Below are 15609 nucleotides of genomic sequence, written 5' to 3'. Positions count from 1 at the left end.
GCCTCCTCCGTGAAGTGTAAAAAAGTACTCCCTCCGTCCCGGCTAAGATGACACATTGCTTAGCCGGCACGGGGTTTTAGGAGTTATTGGTTAAAGTGTTTAATTGGAGAGAGAGAAGGGGGTGTAAGTATTAAAGTAGAGAGATAAAGAAAGATGTATATTTTAATATGAGTGAGAAAAAGTGGTTGAGTGTGTTAATTGGAAAGAGAAAGTTACCAAAAAAAGAAATGTGTCATCTTAGTTGGGACAAACTAAAAAGGAAAACGTGTCATCTTAAGCGGGACAGAGGGAGTATTTGTTTTCAATAGAAGTCATACAAAATGTATAGTAGTTCAATGGTGTGATTGTTAGATTTTTAGTAACTATGAGGTCTAGGGTTCAACACTCAACAACAAAATATTTTTTCCATTTTTTTACTTATTTATTTATCAATTCATATTTTTTCTTATTATCATAATAATACCTTTAAATACTTTGTTAAAAGTAAACTTTTACTAATTTTCATATATTATGTTGCTATATTTATTCTTTAGTTAAAATCATTTTTTTCATCTAGTGTTAATGTTTTTTTGGTCCTGAAATAATTATAATGCGTGATCCATGCATCTTAATTATTCTCTATGTAACAAAATAAAATTTTAAATATTTTTTAAATCTAAATATTTACTGTTTTACTTATATCACTTTGTACTCTCTCCGTCCACAAAAAATAGACCATATTTGCCATTTTTTGTTGTCCATGAAAAATAGAGCACATTCATAAAAAGAAAGTTTTCAACAACTTTTCTCTTACTTTTTTCCCTTCTCTCTTTCTAATAATATGGACCCCACATTCCACTAACACTAATTATCTCTTACTTTTTTCTCTTCTCTCTTACTTTACCAATTCCATATTAAAACCCGTGTCATTTACAATATATCCTATTTTTCGTGGACGGAGGGAATATATAATATTTAAGATGATTTTTAACGTGTATAATATTTACAATAATTTTATATTTTTATATGAATAATACATATTTGCAAGCTAATGCATATTTATATTTTATTAACAAAGTTTGTGCTACTTAAATATTACTATAATATTATTTTTAATAAAAATAATAAATTAAATATTTAATATTTAAATATTAAATTTCGCTCCTGCTATTTTCGGGGACTGGATCTGCCACTGATCACAGCTCAAACAAATCACACACACAAAAAGTGGTGCAAAAATCGAAAAAGAAACGAAGAAATGGACTTGAGGCTAAGAGCATCCGCAGCGGTGGAGCAAATCCGTCCGTCCGTCCGTGCCGCTGAGCACGAGCTCGTCCGTTCGCCGCGAGATGTCCGTCCGTGCCAGCGGCACGGCGCTGCTCTTAGCTAAGAGCACGTCCGTGCCGCTGAGCAGCCCTACGTGGCGTCTTCTTATTGGCCAACGGCATAGCCGTTGGCAAATTCGAATTTTCTTTTTTTTAAAAAAAAATCATAAATAATTCAAAATAATACCAAAAAATTAAAAAAAAAATATTTTTGGATTCCCAAAACATAGAGCCGTTTATGGACGTTTTTTTTGGATTTTTGTGATTTGTTTTTATCCCAAAATCATCTATAAATACACACATTCATCATCCACTTTTCACATCAAATTATCTCCCATTCATACTTTTTCATACTAAATCATCTACATCTTCCTCTCTCACCCAAACTTTCTCTAAAAAATTCAAAAATGGATTTCACCAATCTCATTGCGGAAGCGGATGGCGAAGAACAAGAATATTATGAACAATATCGTGCCGCCTATGAAGCCTATGTCGCCGCCAATACCCCCGCCCCTCCTCCTCAACCAACTAGAGCAAAACGTCGCTACATCCCTCGAGATCGAGAGGGAGCCCATGAAAGGCTCGTTGCCGACTATTTTTCCGACCAGCCGCGGTATCCAGAAGATTACTTTCGGCGCCGTTTTCGCATGTCAAAATGGTTGTTTATGCGTATTGTCAACACATTGTCCATCCGCGTTGAATACTTTCAGGAAGGTGCGGATGCAACCGGTCAGCAAAGTCTCACGGCGTTGCAAAAGTGTACTTGTGCCATCCAACAACTTGTTACTGGGCAAACGGCTGACCTCTTCGACGAGTATTTTTGCATGTCGGTGAGTCAACTAGAATCCTATGCCTCAAGAATTTTTGCGACGGCGTTCGTTCTGCTTTCGGCGAGGAATTCCTTCGGGCACCCACCACCGGCGATTGCCAACGGTTGCTTCGTCTTCAAGAAACAGTACACGGTTTTCCCGATATGCTAGGCAGCATTAACTGCATGCATTGGAAGTGGAAGAATTGTCGACTGCTTGGAGGGGGCAACACTTAAGCGGCCACAAAGGTGGCGACCCAACGCTTATCCTTGAAGCGGTCGCTGACTACTGCCTATGGATTTGACATGCATATTTCGGTGTTGCCGGATCCAACAACTACTTGAACGTGTTATATTTTTCACCACTCTTTGATGATGTTTTGAATGGTGCAGCACCGGCGATCGACTTCACCGTCAACGGAAATGCATACCACATGGGTTACTATCTCGCCGATGGTATCTACCCAAGGTGGTCGACTTTCGTGAAGTCGTTCAGCAATCCACAAGAGCAAAGACAGATTCTTTTTGCGCAGCGTCAAGAGTCTGCTCGGAAAGACGTCGAAAGAGCTTTTGGTGTGCTTCAAGGACTATTCAACATTGTGAAGTCCCCTTCTCGGCTTTGGTACGTTAAGAATATCGCCGATGGCGGCTAACTTTTACGACGAGGATGAAGTCGGAAGCTCAACCGCGAGGTCTCCCCCACGCCGAGGTGTGCATACGACGGTGAACGAGAGGATCGAAAGAAGACATACAATGCGCGATACAAGAGCCCACACTGAGCTACAAAAAGATCTAATCAATCACATTTGGGCGAAATTCGGCAAAAAGTAGTGCGTCTTTTTAATTTTATTGATTTTAATTGTGTAATTTTTAATTTTTACGATTTTAATTGTGTAATTTTTAATTTTTAGGATTTTAATTATGTAATTTTTAATTTTTAGGATTGTAGAATTCGGTAGAAGGGTTTAATTCTATTCAATATGTCAACAATGTAGAGTTTACGTGATTATATAGCCTAGGATATTCTATACATGGTAAACCTAGATTACACTAATTAAATGAGAAATATTCTCCCATATCAATTCCTGATTTTGTGCAATATCTTCTAACACTCCCCCTCAAGCTATGTTACGGGGTTGCCGATACTTAGCTTGCTAAGTACTTCTCGAAACGACTTTGAGTTTACTGCCTTTGTCAAGATGTCTGTCAGTTGATATTCGGACTTGACATAGGGCATCTCCACCACCTTAGCCTCCAAATTCTCTTTTATGAAGTGCCAGTCTACTTCCACATGTTTGGTTCTGTCATGTTGCACCGGGTTTTCAGAAATACTAATGGCTGCCTTGTTGTCACAAAATAATCTACAAGGTAGAGTAAAGTGGAGGTTCAACTCCGTCATCAACTTCCATAGCCATAATATCTCTGTTAATCCGCTCTTAATTCCTCTGAACTCTGCCTCTGCACTCGAGAGTGCTACTACTTTTTGCTTCTTGCTCCTCCACGTTACAAGATTTCCTCCAACAAAGGCAAAGTATCCTGCGGTTGATTTCCTGTCATTCGGGTTTCCTGCCCAGTCATCAGTAAAACCATGTATCTCTATGTGTCCGTGTTTCTCAAACATGAGCCCATGCTCGGCTGTTCCCTTCAAGTATCGTACGATTCTCAGCACTGCCTCCCAGTGCTCTCCTTGTGGTGCATGCATGAACTGACTCACCACTCCTACTGCATATGCAATATCTGGTCTTGTATGAGAGAGGTAGATCAGTTTCCCAACAAGTCTCTGGTATCTCCCCCTGTCAGTCGGTTCTCCATCTTCCTTAATCTGTAGTCCGTGATTTTGCACCATAGAGGTATCTGCGGGCTTGCAATCTAACATCCCAATTTCTGCCAATAGATCGAGTATGTACTTCCTCTGATTTATAAAGATCCCCTTCTTCGATCTTAGTACTTCAATACCTAAGAAATACTTGAGGAGACCTAGATCCTTCATCTCAAATTCCTGGAATAAATTCTTTCTGAGCTCTGCTATTTCTTCCTCATCATCTCTGGTAATGATCATGTCGTCTACATAAATAATCAGACACGTAATCTTGCCCCCTTTCTTCTTGAGGAATAGAGTGTGATCTGAATTACTCTGTTCATACCCATACTTCTTCATAACCTCTGTGAACCTCCCAAACCATGCCCTCGGAGATTGCTTTAACCCATATAATGTCTTCTTGAGTTGACACACTTCTCCTACCTGAAACTCATCGGTGAACCCAGGTGGTGGTTCCATAAACACAGGTTTTGGTAATTCCCCATGTAGGAACGCGTTAGTCACATCAAACTGATGAAGTGGTCAATCTTTGTTTGCTGCGATCGAAAACAACACTCTCACAGTGTTGATCTTGGCTACTGGGGAGAATGTTTCGTCATAATCTACCCCATAAGTCTGAGTGTACCCCTTTGCCACAAGTCGTGCTTTATAGCTCTCAATTGTACCGTCTGGCCTTCTCTTTATCGTGAACACCCATCTACACCCAACTATCTTTACTCCATCAGGCAATTTCCCTTTCACCCATGTATTGTTCTTCATAAGCGCCTTCATCTCAGTCAGCATGGTTTCCCTCCATTTCTTATGTTTCATAGCTTCTTCGGCTGATTGTGGGATTTCTTCTTCTTCGTATAGTGCAGCCTCAAAGGCTCATGCCATCTTGGTGAGATTTCCTTGTACGAAATTTGCTACTACATACCGGCTTTTCTTCCCAATCCTCTCGGGGGAATATCTTTTGGGTGGAATTCCTCTCGTAATTCGATAAGGGAGTATATACCTCCCGGTATCTCCATCAATAGTGTTATCTTCTTCTCGGGGTTCTATATCAACAGTGTTAGAAATAGCTGGACTTTCAAGTGTCGGTTCAGGAATTACCTCGGATATCGTCGGAGGAGAATCACATGGGGGCGGATGAGATGGCCCTTGTGGAGAGACCTGCTCGGCGGCAGTGACAACTGACTCGGGTGGATCCTCAATTTGAGAAGTTGGAAATGACACAACCCAACTTAGATAGTCCATAGAATTATCTGGAACACTCTCCCCCTGACTATTAAGGTGGGTATGGTAAAAGAATTCAATCTCCAAGAAATTGCAGTTTATGGTCGAGGTGATTTTCTGGTTTGAGGGTCAAAGCATCTGTATCCCTTCTGGTTCACCCCATACCTACAAACACACATTTGGTTGCACAGGACGACAGTTTATTTCTCTCGTGTTTTGGGATATGAATATATACATTACAACCGAATACCTTGGGTGAGAGGTTCATATGTTGTGGAATTTTGGTTTGTTTGGATAGTGTATTGATGGGGGTTTTCATGTGGAGGATTTTGGTCGGTAGGCGGTTGAGGAGGTAAACTGATGTGGCAATGGCTTCTGGCCAGAAAAACTTGGGGACCTTGGATTCAATCATAAGAGCCCGGGTCATTTTTAAAATAGTCCTATTTTTTCGTTCAGCTAACCCATTTTGTTCGGGTGTATAAGCACAAGAAGTTTGACGGATCACTCCGTTTTCCTTACAAAATTGGGTCATGGGGCTGTTCACAAATTCCCTCCCGTTATCGGACCTAAGGGTTTGGATAGTAGTATGAAATTGTGTTTGTATCAGTTTAAAGAAGGTGGTAAATTTATCAAAAACTTCAGATTTTTGTTTCAAAAAATAAATCCAAGTCATTCTAGTGCAATCATCAACAAAAATCACAAAATATCGAAAGCCATTTCCCCCAACAACTGGTGCAGGGCCCCAAACATTAGAATGCACTAAAGAAAACATGGATTTCATACGAGTATTTGCAGGTTTAAATGATTGTCTGTGGCTCTTAGCCAAAACACAAATTTCACAAGAAAAGTCGGAAGGAATAGAAATGTTCGGATAAAGTAATTTAAAATAACCAGGGGAGGGGTGCCCTAGTCTTCGGTGCCATAGCCAAGTTTCCTGCTTCGTCGACCCGTGAGCCAGCATCGCACTGCCAAGTTGAGCTATCTCGTCCACGTAGTAGAGTCCCTGATAAAGTAGGGACATATAGGCAATTTGTAACACAGAGGGTAGGTGAAATTTCAATCGTGCCAGATCCCACAACATTAATCAAATCCCCGCCCGCAGATTTAATATATGATCTTGGAACCTCACTAAAGTCAAGAAAATCATCTCTATCTGGAGTCATGGTATCGGTAGCCCCACGATCAAATATCCAGCCCTTTGAATTTTTATCAGTAATATCAGACACATGAAATGCAGCGGAAAAATCTCGTAGGGGTGTAAATTGATTTTCTGACTCAAAATTGGGGTAAATATTTAATTTCTGGGAAGTCAGGGGTGCACTTTTAACTTTCGGTAACTCTGGGGGATCAAACTTAATAAGATGGGGTCTTTTTCGATAATTCATAAACTGCTGGGGTTTAAAATTAGAATTTCCAAACTTTAAATTAGGGTTTGGATTTTATCCAAACCCTATACCTCCTCTGGATGCGCCGCCGACGTTCTCTGCATAATTCCCGGCGCCCCTTGTTGGTGCACGCAGCGGAAGAGCATGTAAATAAATCACATAATAATCGGATCTATTTAGCAGATTATTTAGACAAAATCTATTCGCGTAATTATCACATGTATCATGCTCATAACTTGAATTAATCATGCTTTAAGAATATTGAAAACCTAAAACATGCTTTTCTACGGAGTAGAATAATACCTAATTAATTCTCCAAAGAATTGAAGATGGCTAGCGACTTCTCCACGTGTAGCTTTAAGTACTAGACCACAAATCTTCTCTCTGGTTCCCGAACTGTATCCCAATATCAGTGTGGGCTGATCTTACTAGAATACTAGGACTTAAATAAAGAAGACAGAAGAAATCCTTTTTGGAATAGGAGAGGAATTCGAAAATCTCTACAGCTTGGAGCTATAATTTTCGAAAATTACATCCATTAAATGTAAAACATAACAACATTATGACAAAAATAATCTGTTTTATTCATTGGAAAATAAAATAAGAGTTTTACAGTATTCAATCACTCGAAACGTGATTTCTAGTATACAAACTCTAACACCCCTCACTCCTCCGCCGATCGGTGAAGCTTCCTGATGCGTCCCTGCTCCAGTTTCGGCCGGTTCCCCATGGTTCCCGGCATCAATCCGCCGTGGCCCTCCATCTCCGTTCACCCCGATCGCGATTTTTGCTTGGGCCTGTGATGCCCTCGCCTTTTGTCGTTCCTCCCACCATTCTGGGTATCCAAGCCGTTTGAAGCAGGTCTCCCAAGTGTGTTTTTGTTTTCCACAATGGGAGCACCACAATTTTGACGTATCGGGCCTGTTTCCCGGTCGGTTGTTGGTGGCGGAGCGTGGTGGTGGTGGTCCGTTACGGTGTGGAGGTCGCTGGGTCTGTGCGTTGAAGCCCTGGCCGATTTCCCCAAGTGATGAATCGGTGTTTCCACCGTAGGCTTCTCCGGTGGGTGGAGGCGACGCCGGTGGCATGATTCGACGTCGAGCCGCCTCCGTCTTCACCCATCCATACGCAGCCTCTACTGATGGGGTCGGCTCCTCCTTCAGGATGTCTCTCCGAATCGAATCATACTCCTGATTCAGCCCAGTCAGAAACTTGATTAAACGCTTTTCATTTGAGTGCGTTCGGAACTGATCAATCCCCTTGTCGCAATAGCTAATCGGTTGTTTCTGGCTTCTGTCAATACTGATCCACAGCCCGTGGATCCTCCGATAATACGTCTCTAGATCGAGACTTCCTTGTCTGATGTTTATCGCCTTTTCTTCCATGTCGTAGATATGGTATTTGTCGGCTCTGTTCTCGAACGTCACAGCGAGGTTATCCCACAACGCTTTGGCTGTTTGGTGGTGGGCGAAATCGGCGACGATATCATTCTCGATGCTGTCGACGATCCACGAGAACACTACCACGTCGTTCTCCTCCCACTCGCCGAACCCCTTACTCCCGGTTCTGTGTGTTCGTTCCGAATGTACGAATAGGCTCCTCGGCCTCCGATTTTCACCTTGATCAATCTTGACCATAGGGGGTAGTTCTTCCCATTCAATTTGAATGCGATGGTGACACTTTTGCTATTTCTCAAACTGGTTATCTGTTCTGGCTGTTCTGGTTTTGTATCATCTGAATCTGACATTTTGCTGGTTTGTAGGGTTTGATTTCTGGTCGGAAAAAGGTCGGGAAAGGTATTTCAGGGCTGTGATGAGAATTTTCTGAGCCCGGATCGTTGCTGCTCTGAGGCTATGTAGAATTCGGTAGAAGGGTTTTATTCTATTAAATATGTCAACAATGTAGAGTTTACGTGATTATATAGCCTAGGATTTTCTATACATGGTAAACCTAGATTACACTAATTAACTGTGAGATATTCTCCCATATCAATTCCTGATTTTGTGCAATATCTTCTAACAAGGATTTTTATTATGTAATTTTTAATTATTTTGTAATTTGTAATAGTATTTCGAATATTTTTAATGCATTTTAATATTGTGGAAATGTTTTTATTTAAATTGAATAATAGAATGGTGGGACCCTTGAGCTTGTCCTTAGCTAAGAGCACGGATATGGGTGTTGTGCTCTTAGCTAAGGACAAGGAGTAAAAGTGGGTCCGGACTCACTTCCGTGCTCTTAGCTAAGAGCATGGATGGGGATGCTCTAATGGGACTCGACGCCGCTCCAATCCTCCAAACCATTCACCACATGCTCGACAACGACGACGCTGCCAAGTCGGGCAGCGGTGGACGTGAAGGAGTGCCCGAGCTCGTACGTGTTTGTGATCGGCATGCCAGGGCTGAAGTCCGGCGACATCAAGATGCAGGTGGAGGAGGACAATGTGCTCAACATCAGCGGCGAGCGGAAGAGAGGCAGTTGGGGAATTTGACTTATTTAAAATACTAATTTAATTATACTAAGAAATGTTGCTATTCACATGGAACAGAAGGAATATATTTCTTGAATCAATAATAATGCTCCTTTAATTTAAAAATACACGAGAACAAAAGAAAAAGAAGCAAATTTAACAACACAACAAAAAGAGAGGAGTATGGTGGATATTATGAGGGGAGCTGGAACATGATGGCGGATGCGATGGCGGTGGCGGCTGCTGTGGCTGTGGTTATGGTGTTGGCGGATGGCGCTGGTGGTTTTTGAATATCCACATCATCTCAATATCATAAAAAGTATTAAGCTGATAATAAGCCCAAGAGGGAAACAGATTTGAACCGCCTGGTTACAATGGGAGTAATATACAAGCGACATCCTTCTCTCTTCTTCTGAATCCAGCATGTTGCTATTGTTTGTTGGACCCAACATTTCTCTATGCTATTGTTTTTTGTGGAGAGGAAATGAATAATGCCTTTCACATTTTATAGTAAATGTGAAAGTATTTTGGTCAACAATATGGGGTGCACATGCAATATGATTATATAAACTTAATCATAAAAATGTAATATTATTATTTGAAATTAAGTGAATTACATATTTATATTACATTTCTCAGATGCACGACACATAATTAAGTCCATTGATATAGTGGAGCTTTTAGACCTTCGAATCAATTGCATCTTTCTCAAAGAACTTTCTTTAGCTCTACATTAATGCATCTTTTCCCTATCAATTCTTTTGACTTTTACTGGACATTTTTTTTAAAATTAGTGTATTTACTTAAGAATTCGATAAGAAATCAGAACAAATATGGACAAGACGTTATACTATTGTTTGTTTTGTAACGAGAGGAAATGAATAAGGTCTCTCACATTTATATATAGTCATGTTAAAGTTTTCGGACAACAAATTAGGTGGACAAGTAATATAATTATATACAGTACTATATAAAAAATATGTGGTATAACTATATTGACTTAATTATGGAAATATTATATTAATGTCAAATTAAGTGAATTTCACATTGTTAAATTTCCCATATCGATCCATAACCGATATTAATTGATTTGATGTAGTAGGCAAACTATTATAGTTTCATTATTTCTAGACGTTTTGAATTCAGTTCTTTCGAATTTTACTGGAATTTTTTCCTTTGAATTAGTGAACTCACTTAAAAGTTCTTTAATTTATTCCACGTTTCAGGGCCTAATTATAAGATTAAGTATTGTAGAACGACCGTGTAAAGTAAAGTTTAAAATACTACTCATAATTCGAATATACCAAATATATTTGGTGTAAACTAATACCATCTCCAACTATACCAAATCTTATTTTTGGTGTGTAAAACTTCTTCAATTATATTGCAAATCCAAACTTATTTTGCCATTTTTCTATTGAACAACACCAAATATGGATGTATACTATAGATTGTAGCTACGGCAAAAATTTTGTGAGACAAATACTCAAAAAATGGTTTAAATCTTGAGTTTGGTGTGAATGGTTAAAGTAAAATTACTTTTTGTTGTGACACATACTCAAAAATAGATTTATATTTAATATAAACTAGTATTACACTCGTGCGACGCACGGCTCAGTATTTTGAAAATATGGATATTATATGTGTGACATAAATTGTTTTTGAGAGCGATGATGGAAAAGTTTATATAAATAGGGCATGGAGTATTTTCATTGAAATGCTTTGTTTTAAGTTTCTAACAATAAGCAAGATCAAATCAATGGATCAAATTTATACATAAAGTTAAATAATAATCTATAGGATAATTTTTTCCTTATATAGAGTGCAGTGTGCATGCGTGCTGGCTTAATTATAGTATATCTAGCTAGTGCTGAGATTAATTAATGAGACAATGAATATGGTGATTCAACCAAGTAGAGTGCAGTGTGCATGCGATGCACGGCTCAATCATATCCGTTGATCTAGTGATAAGGGTTCCGGGAGCTTTTGGATTGTAAGAGTTCTTCACTCAAACAGGAGAGTTGTCCTCGGCGGCGGTGGAGTGATGGTTGTGTTAGAGGGAGTGAAAGGTGAAGAGGCAAGCCACATGCTGTGGAGAGAGAGTCGTGTTAGAGAGGGTGAAAGGTAAAGAGAACATCCAGGGGCTGCCGGTGTTAGTATGTCTTGAATATATATTGTTTGTAGCTCGCCAAACGGGGGTCTCGCTATATTAGCCCTAATTGTCATATTGGGCATAGCACGTCTTATGTGTCTATTTATATAGAAATAGGGCACAAAACTCTGTAATCTGTAACCACCATTATAATACAATCCGTTCACCGTTCTTGCCCGTGGACGTAGCTACACGGACCACGTAAATGTGTCTCTTTACATTTTTGGTTGTTTCAATTACTCTATTCCATCACAATAGTCGACAATCGAAATTCGACCAATGGGGTGAATTGAGAAGAAAATAGAGGGAGGCGCTGAGGCAGCATTCAAATCTTCATCTATCAAGTCACAATATTCGGATTAGGGTTTTCGAAAGTAATAAAAAAGGAAATGTTAGAGTATATCTTAATCATAAAATGGTCATCTCGGTTGTTATAAATACATATCAGTCCTCCAAGAAAAATAATAATAATAAATAGTTAAACTGGATAATGAGTAAAATAAGAGAGAATAATATATAGAGTAAAATAACTCTTTATTAATACTTATATTTTCAAAACGAATGAGGAAAATGAAACGTCTTTATTAATACGGAACGAAGGGAGTACAATAAGACAATAACAATGCATATACACAATGCAAAAGCCAATAGCCATGCATATGTTTTAATTTATAATTGTTGACAAATGTCAATTTAGAATATTTTTATAATAATTTAACTTATATAATGGTAATATTTGTATAAAACATGCATATGCATATTGATCCCCAAAACTGTCAATTAATATTGCAAAAATGTGATTATTCTATTCGAAATAAGTACACACAACTTGTTCTAATCATATGTATCTATGTTACATTTGCGGTTGTATGATATAGTGTTATTATATCTACAATTTTTTATTTTTAAAGTCAATCTAATAATATATTTTTTATTATTTCTCATTTATGTTGTTTTCATATTGAGAATGTGTTAAAATTTTCTTATGATCTAATTCTAGGCTATTGATTTGAATATCTAATGATTATTATTTAATTGTAGTTAATAATTAAGTATTGAGTTAACAATATAATACTCTCCAAGATATGTATATCATAAATTCTGTTGTTTTATTTTGGTTTATTAATAAAATTTAATAAAAAACAATTAGAAAGGTGGGACCACATTTCATCAGAGACTTATTATTTTTATTTATAATGCAGTCAATCAAGTTTATAAAATTGGTAGGGATCGAAACAAAATATAACATTTATTATTGGAGTGGTTGAATAATCACAATACACGCTTTATTTGGAAATGCATATTAAATGGGAGGAAAATATAGTATTAGTGTTAAATGTAAGATAGTTTTGAATATAATGCACAATAAGAGTTATATTTTGCCATTTTAGTCGTCCCATAATAAGAGTCACATTTCACTTTGATCATAAATGGTAAGTATGTCTCACATTCCACTAACTAACTCTACTCATATTTTATTATAAAATTAATATAAAATAGTGGACTTCATATTCCACTAACTTTTCCAACCAACTATTCTCTACATTTCTTAAAACTCGTACTCACACTGAATGTGACTCTTATTGTGAAACGTGGAGAGTATATATTAATATAACATCTCGACTTTTATCTATTTTTTAGTTGTTCTCAAAAGGACGTCAAGTTTAAGCCGATTATTTATTTAAGGAGTAAGTAATTAAGTTCAAATTAAGTTCACAATTACAAGTAATTTGGGCCTGGAATTAAATTCTATTTACATCTTTGTTGAGTACAAATTCTCCAATGCTTTTGGAGCCCTTTTCAGCCCAATTTCCTTCTTCTCGCGTGGTTACTTTAATCCGTCCCACGAAAATATGCATTTTCTAATTTTAGAAATTTCTTTCTCACTAAAGAGGTGGACCTATTCTTTACTAAAATACTTTAATTACTTTTTTTAAGAACTTCTTTATTACTTTATGAATTGTTGTTAAAACTGTGTCCAATCAAAAGTGCATATTCTGATGGTATAACCAATTGATTTGATTTTAGGGCGGGCGAACACCCATGGAGTGAACACTTTTTTTTGTTTTTCTACTGTTTCGTTTTATCATTAATAATTCTAATGGTAATTGGTGGATTGAGAAACGTTCCTACTGAATGTGTATCAACTCTCAGAACGGTGATGTAAACAAAATGTCTTGTATTTGGGTTATGCAAAGAATCAAGTTGGGGTATGAGATATTATAAATAAAGACCTTGACCCTGTTATGTGTTAAGTAGTTGGGATGGTGGCCATTTAAATCAATTAAGCGTCTATAAAATGTGGAGTTGAGTCCATGTCTATCCACACCTACTCAAGAAAAGAGAGAAAAAAAAAAAGAGAGATGGAGCAGCTTCAAACCAAACTATTCGAAGCTGCAACACGAAATTCCATTACTTCACTTCAACAACTATTGATTGATGATCCATTAATTCTCGAGAGAGCTCTAGTTAACCGTTTCAATGAGACACCTTTGCACGTTGCAGCCATGTTGGGTCATGTGAATTTCGCTCGGGAAATCATAAGGTTGCAGCCAAAACTAGTGAACGAGTTGAATTCGCATCTATCTTCTCCTCTGCATCTCGCAGCGGCTAAAGGCCATGTCGGGGTCGTGAAGGCTCTTCTATCGGTCGATAACCAGGCGTGTTTGGCCCGCGATAGGAACGAGCTTTTGCCGTTGCATTTGGCAGCAGCTAAAGGCCACGTTGAAGCTATGAAACTGCTGCTTGAAGCTCGACCGGAAGCGACTATGGTTAGGGCTTGTGGAGGAGAGAGCATCTTGCATTTGTGTGTCAAAAGTTACCAATTGGAGGCTCTCAAGCTAATAGTGAAAAGTGTGAGAAATGTTGGTGTCCTCATCAACTCTAGGAATAATGATGGAAACACTATCTTGCATTTAGCTGTTGCAGAAAAGCAAGTTGAGGTATGATATATATAATTAATTAATGATAGTAATCTTTTAAGTTAAATTCTTAAGGTTATGGTAAAGAAATGATTAACCAAACAATTTGATCAAATTGTGATTGTGTTTATTTGAAATCAGGCTGTGAAATATTTGGTGAGCGTGGGTGCAGTAGACGTGGATGCAAAAAATGAAGATGGTTTAACAGCAATGGATGTTCTTACAGGAAGCAGAAGAGATGTGAGGGACCCTGAAATTGTATACTTGCTTAAACATGGTGATAAGCCAGCAAAGATGAAGGCAAAGAAAAACAGTTGGGATGGTTTGTTGAAGCAACATGCTATTTGGCTTGATAAAGAGAAACAGACATTAATGGTGGTGGCTTCCTTGATTGCGGCCATGACATTTCAAGTTGGAGTTAACCCTCCGGATGGTCTTTGGAAAAACCACCATATTCCATTGAATGCAACAGACCCTATTGATCCAGATGTACCCGATCCATCCAAATATATAACTGCCGATTATTCTACGAAATTCTACCTTTGGAACACGGTAGCGTTTATATCGTCTCTAAGCATCATATTGCTTTTAACAAGTGGATTGCCAATAAGGCGTAGGTTCTTTATGTGGATCCTTATGGTGATCATTTGGGTCGCTATCTCAGCTGCCGCAGGGAGTTATATATGCGTCATAGTGTATTTGAGAGAGATAGAGGGAGGCCAAGCGTTTGAGGTAGCTGACCCGCAAGTGTACACTTTGCTTGTGTGGATCGGTTTGATGTTTCTCCTTCTTGTTGGTCACACCATCCGTTTGATAGTGAGGGGCCTTAAAAAGCTTAGGAATGGAGTGGCCAAGTGTACACGCTCTTTGTGCTAACTGGTTGTAACCAATCTTCACACAGAGAAGGACTCGACGTCAAGTCCAGCTGCGCCTGCAAGTTTGATTTAGTTGTAAATTCTGTTATGCTGTAATTGTGTCGAGCAAAAGTTATAAGCTTCATTATGGGTTTTCTTTGTCGGTTCTTACCTAGAATGCAACCGCACATAGGTTTAAATAAGTACAAAATATGGCCATTGTACTCCCTTTGTCCCACAAGAGTATGCACTCTTTCATTTTTCCTACTTTATTACTTGTGCATTAGAACCGTGCCCAACTAAAAGTTCATACTAATGTGGGACGGATAGAGTATTTCATATATCCTCAAGAAATACAAGTATTAAATTATTAGTTTCTTCATCTCTAATTCTCGCTTCTTCTAAAATAAGGTTTTTGAGTATGGTTTTTCTCTCAAAACCCTAGAACTGCCACCCTTCTTCACGAATTCTAACAGCCGCTGCCGCGCCCAAGCGCTGCTACTACTTCCGCTGTTTTGCTCCAGCGTAGTTGCATCAATCGTACAATGATCATACCCTCTTCAACCGATACGATTCTTCTACGTATCATTGTGTTATCCTTAGTATTAGAGAATGGAGATCGAGTAGTGCTATCCTTAGTGTTCGATACAAAGAAAATGGAGATCGAACAATGACTATACCATA

At 38.4% G+C, this 15609-nt stretch overlaps 1 protein-coding gene across 1 annotated transcript; it reads left to right on the top strand.

Moving 5' to 3' along the window:
- The first annotated feature begins 13494 nt into the window (after positions 1 to 13494).
- Positions 13495 to 15192, top strand: LOC125216328 (ankyrin repeat-containing protein BDA1-like). The gene is made up of 2 exons (XM_048118020.1): positions 13495 to 14092; positions 14213 to 15192. Exons 1-2 carry the CDS (start codon positions 13514 to 13516, stop codon positions 14945 to 14947), a joined length of 1314 nt encoding a protein of 437 aa, XP_047973977.1. The 5' UTR covers positions 13495 to 13513; the 3' UTR covers positions 14948 to 15192.
- The last annotated feature ends 417 nt before the right edge of the window (positions 15193 to 15609 follow it).

This window comes from Salvia hispanica, chromosome 3 (genome assembly GCF_023119035.1).
Source record: "Salvia hispanica cultivar TCC Black 2014 chromosome 3, UniMelb_Shisp_WGS_1.0, whole genome shotgun sequence".
Lineage (NCBI taxonomy): Eukaryota > Viridiplantae > Streptophyta > Magnoliopsida > Lamiales > Lamiaceae > Salvia > Salvia hispanica.
The sequence above is the reverse complement of the archived record's forward strand: the minus strand, read 5'-3'. Positions and strand labels throughout refer to the sequence as shown.

Bases quoted from the DNA above. Each gene is read 5' to 3' on its own strand.
- LOC125216328 (XM_048118020.1), top strand. From the start codon at position 13,514: ATGGAGCAGCTTCAAACCAAACTATTCGAAGCTGCAACACGAAATTCC. The intron at 14,093-14,212 runs GTATGATATATA...ATTTGAAATCAG, and splicing joins TTGCAGAAAAGCAAGTTGAG to GCTGTGAAATATTTGGTGAG.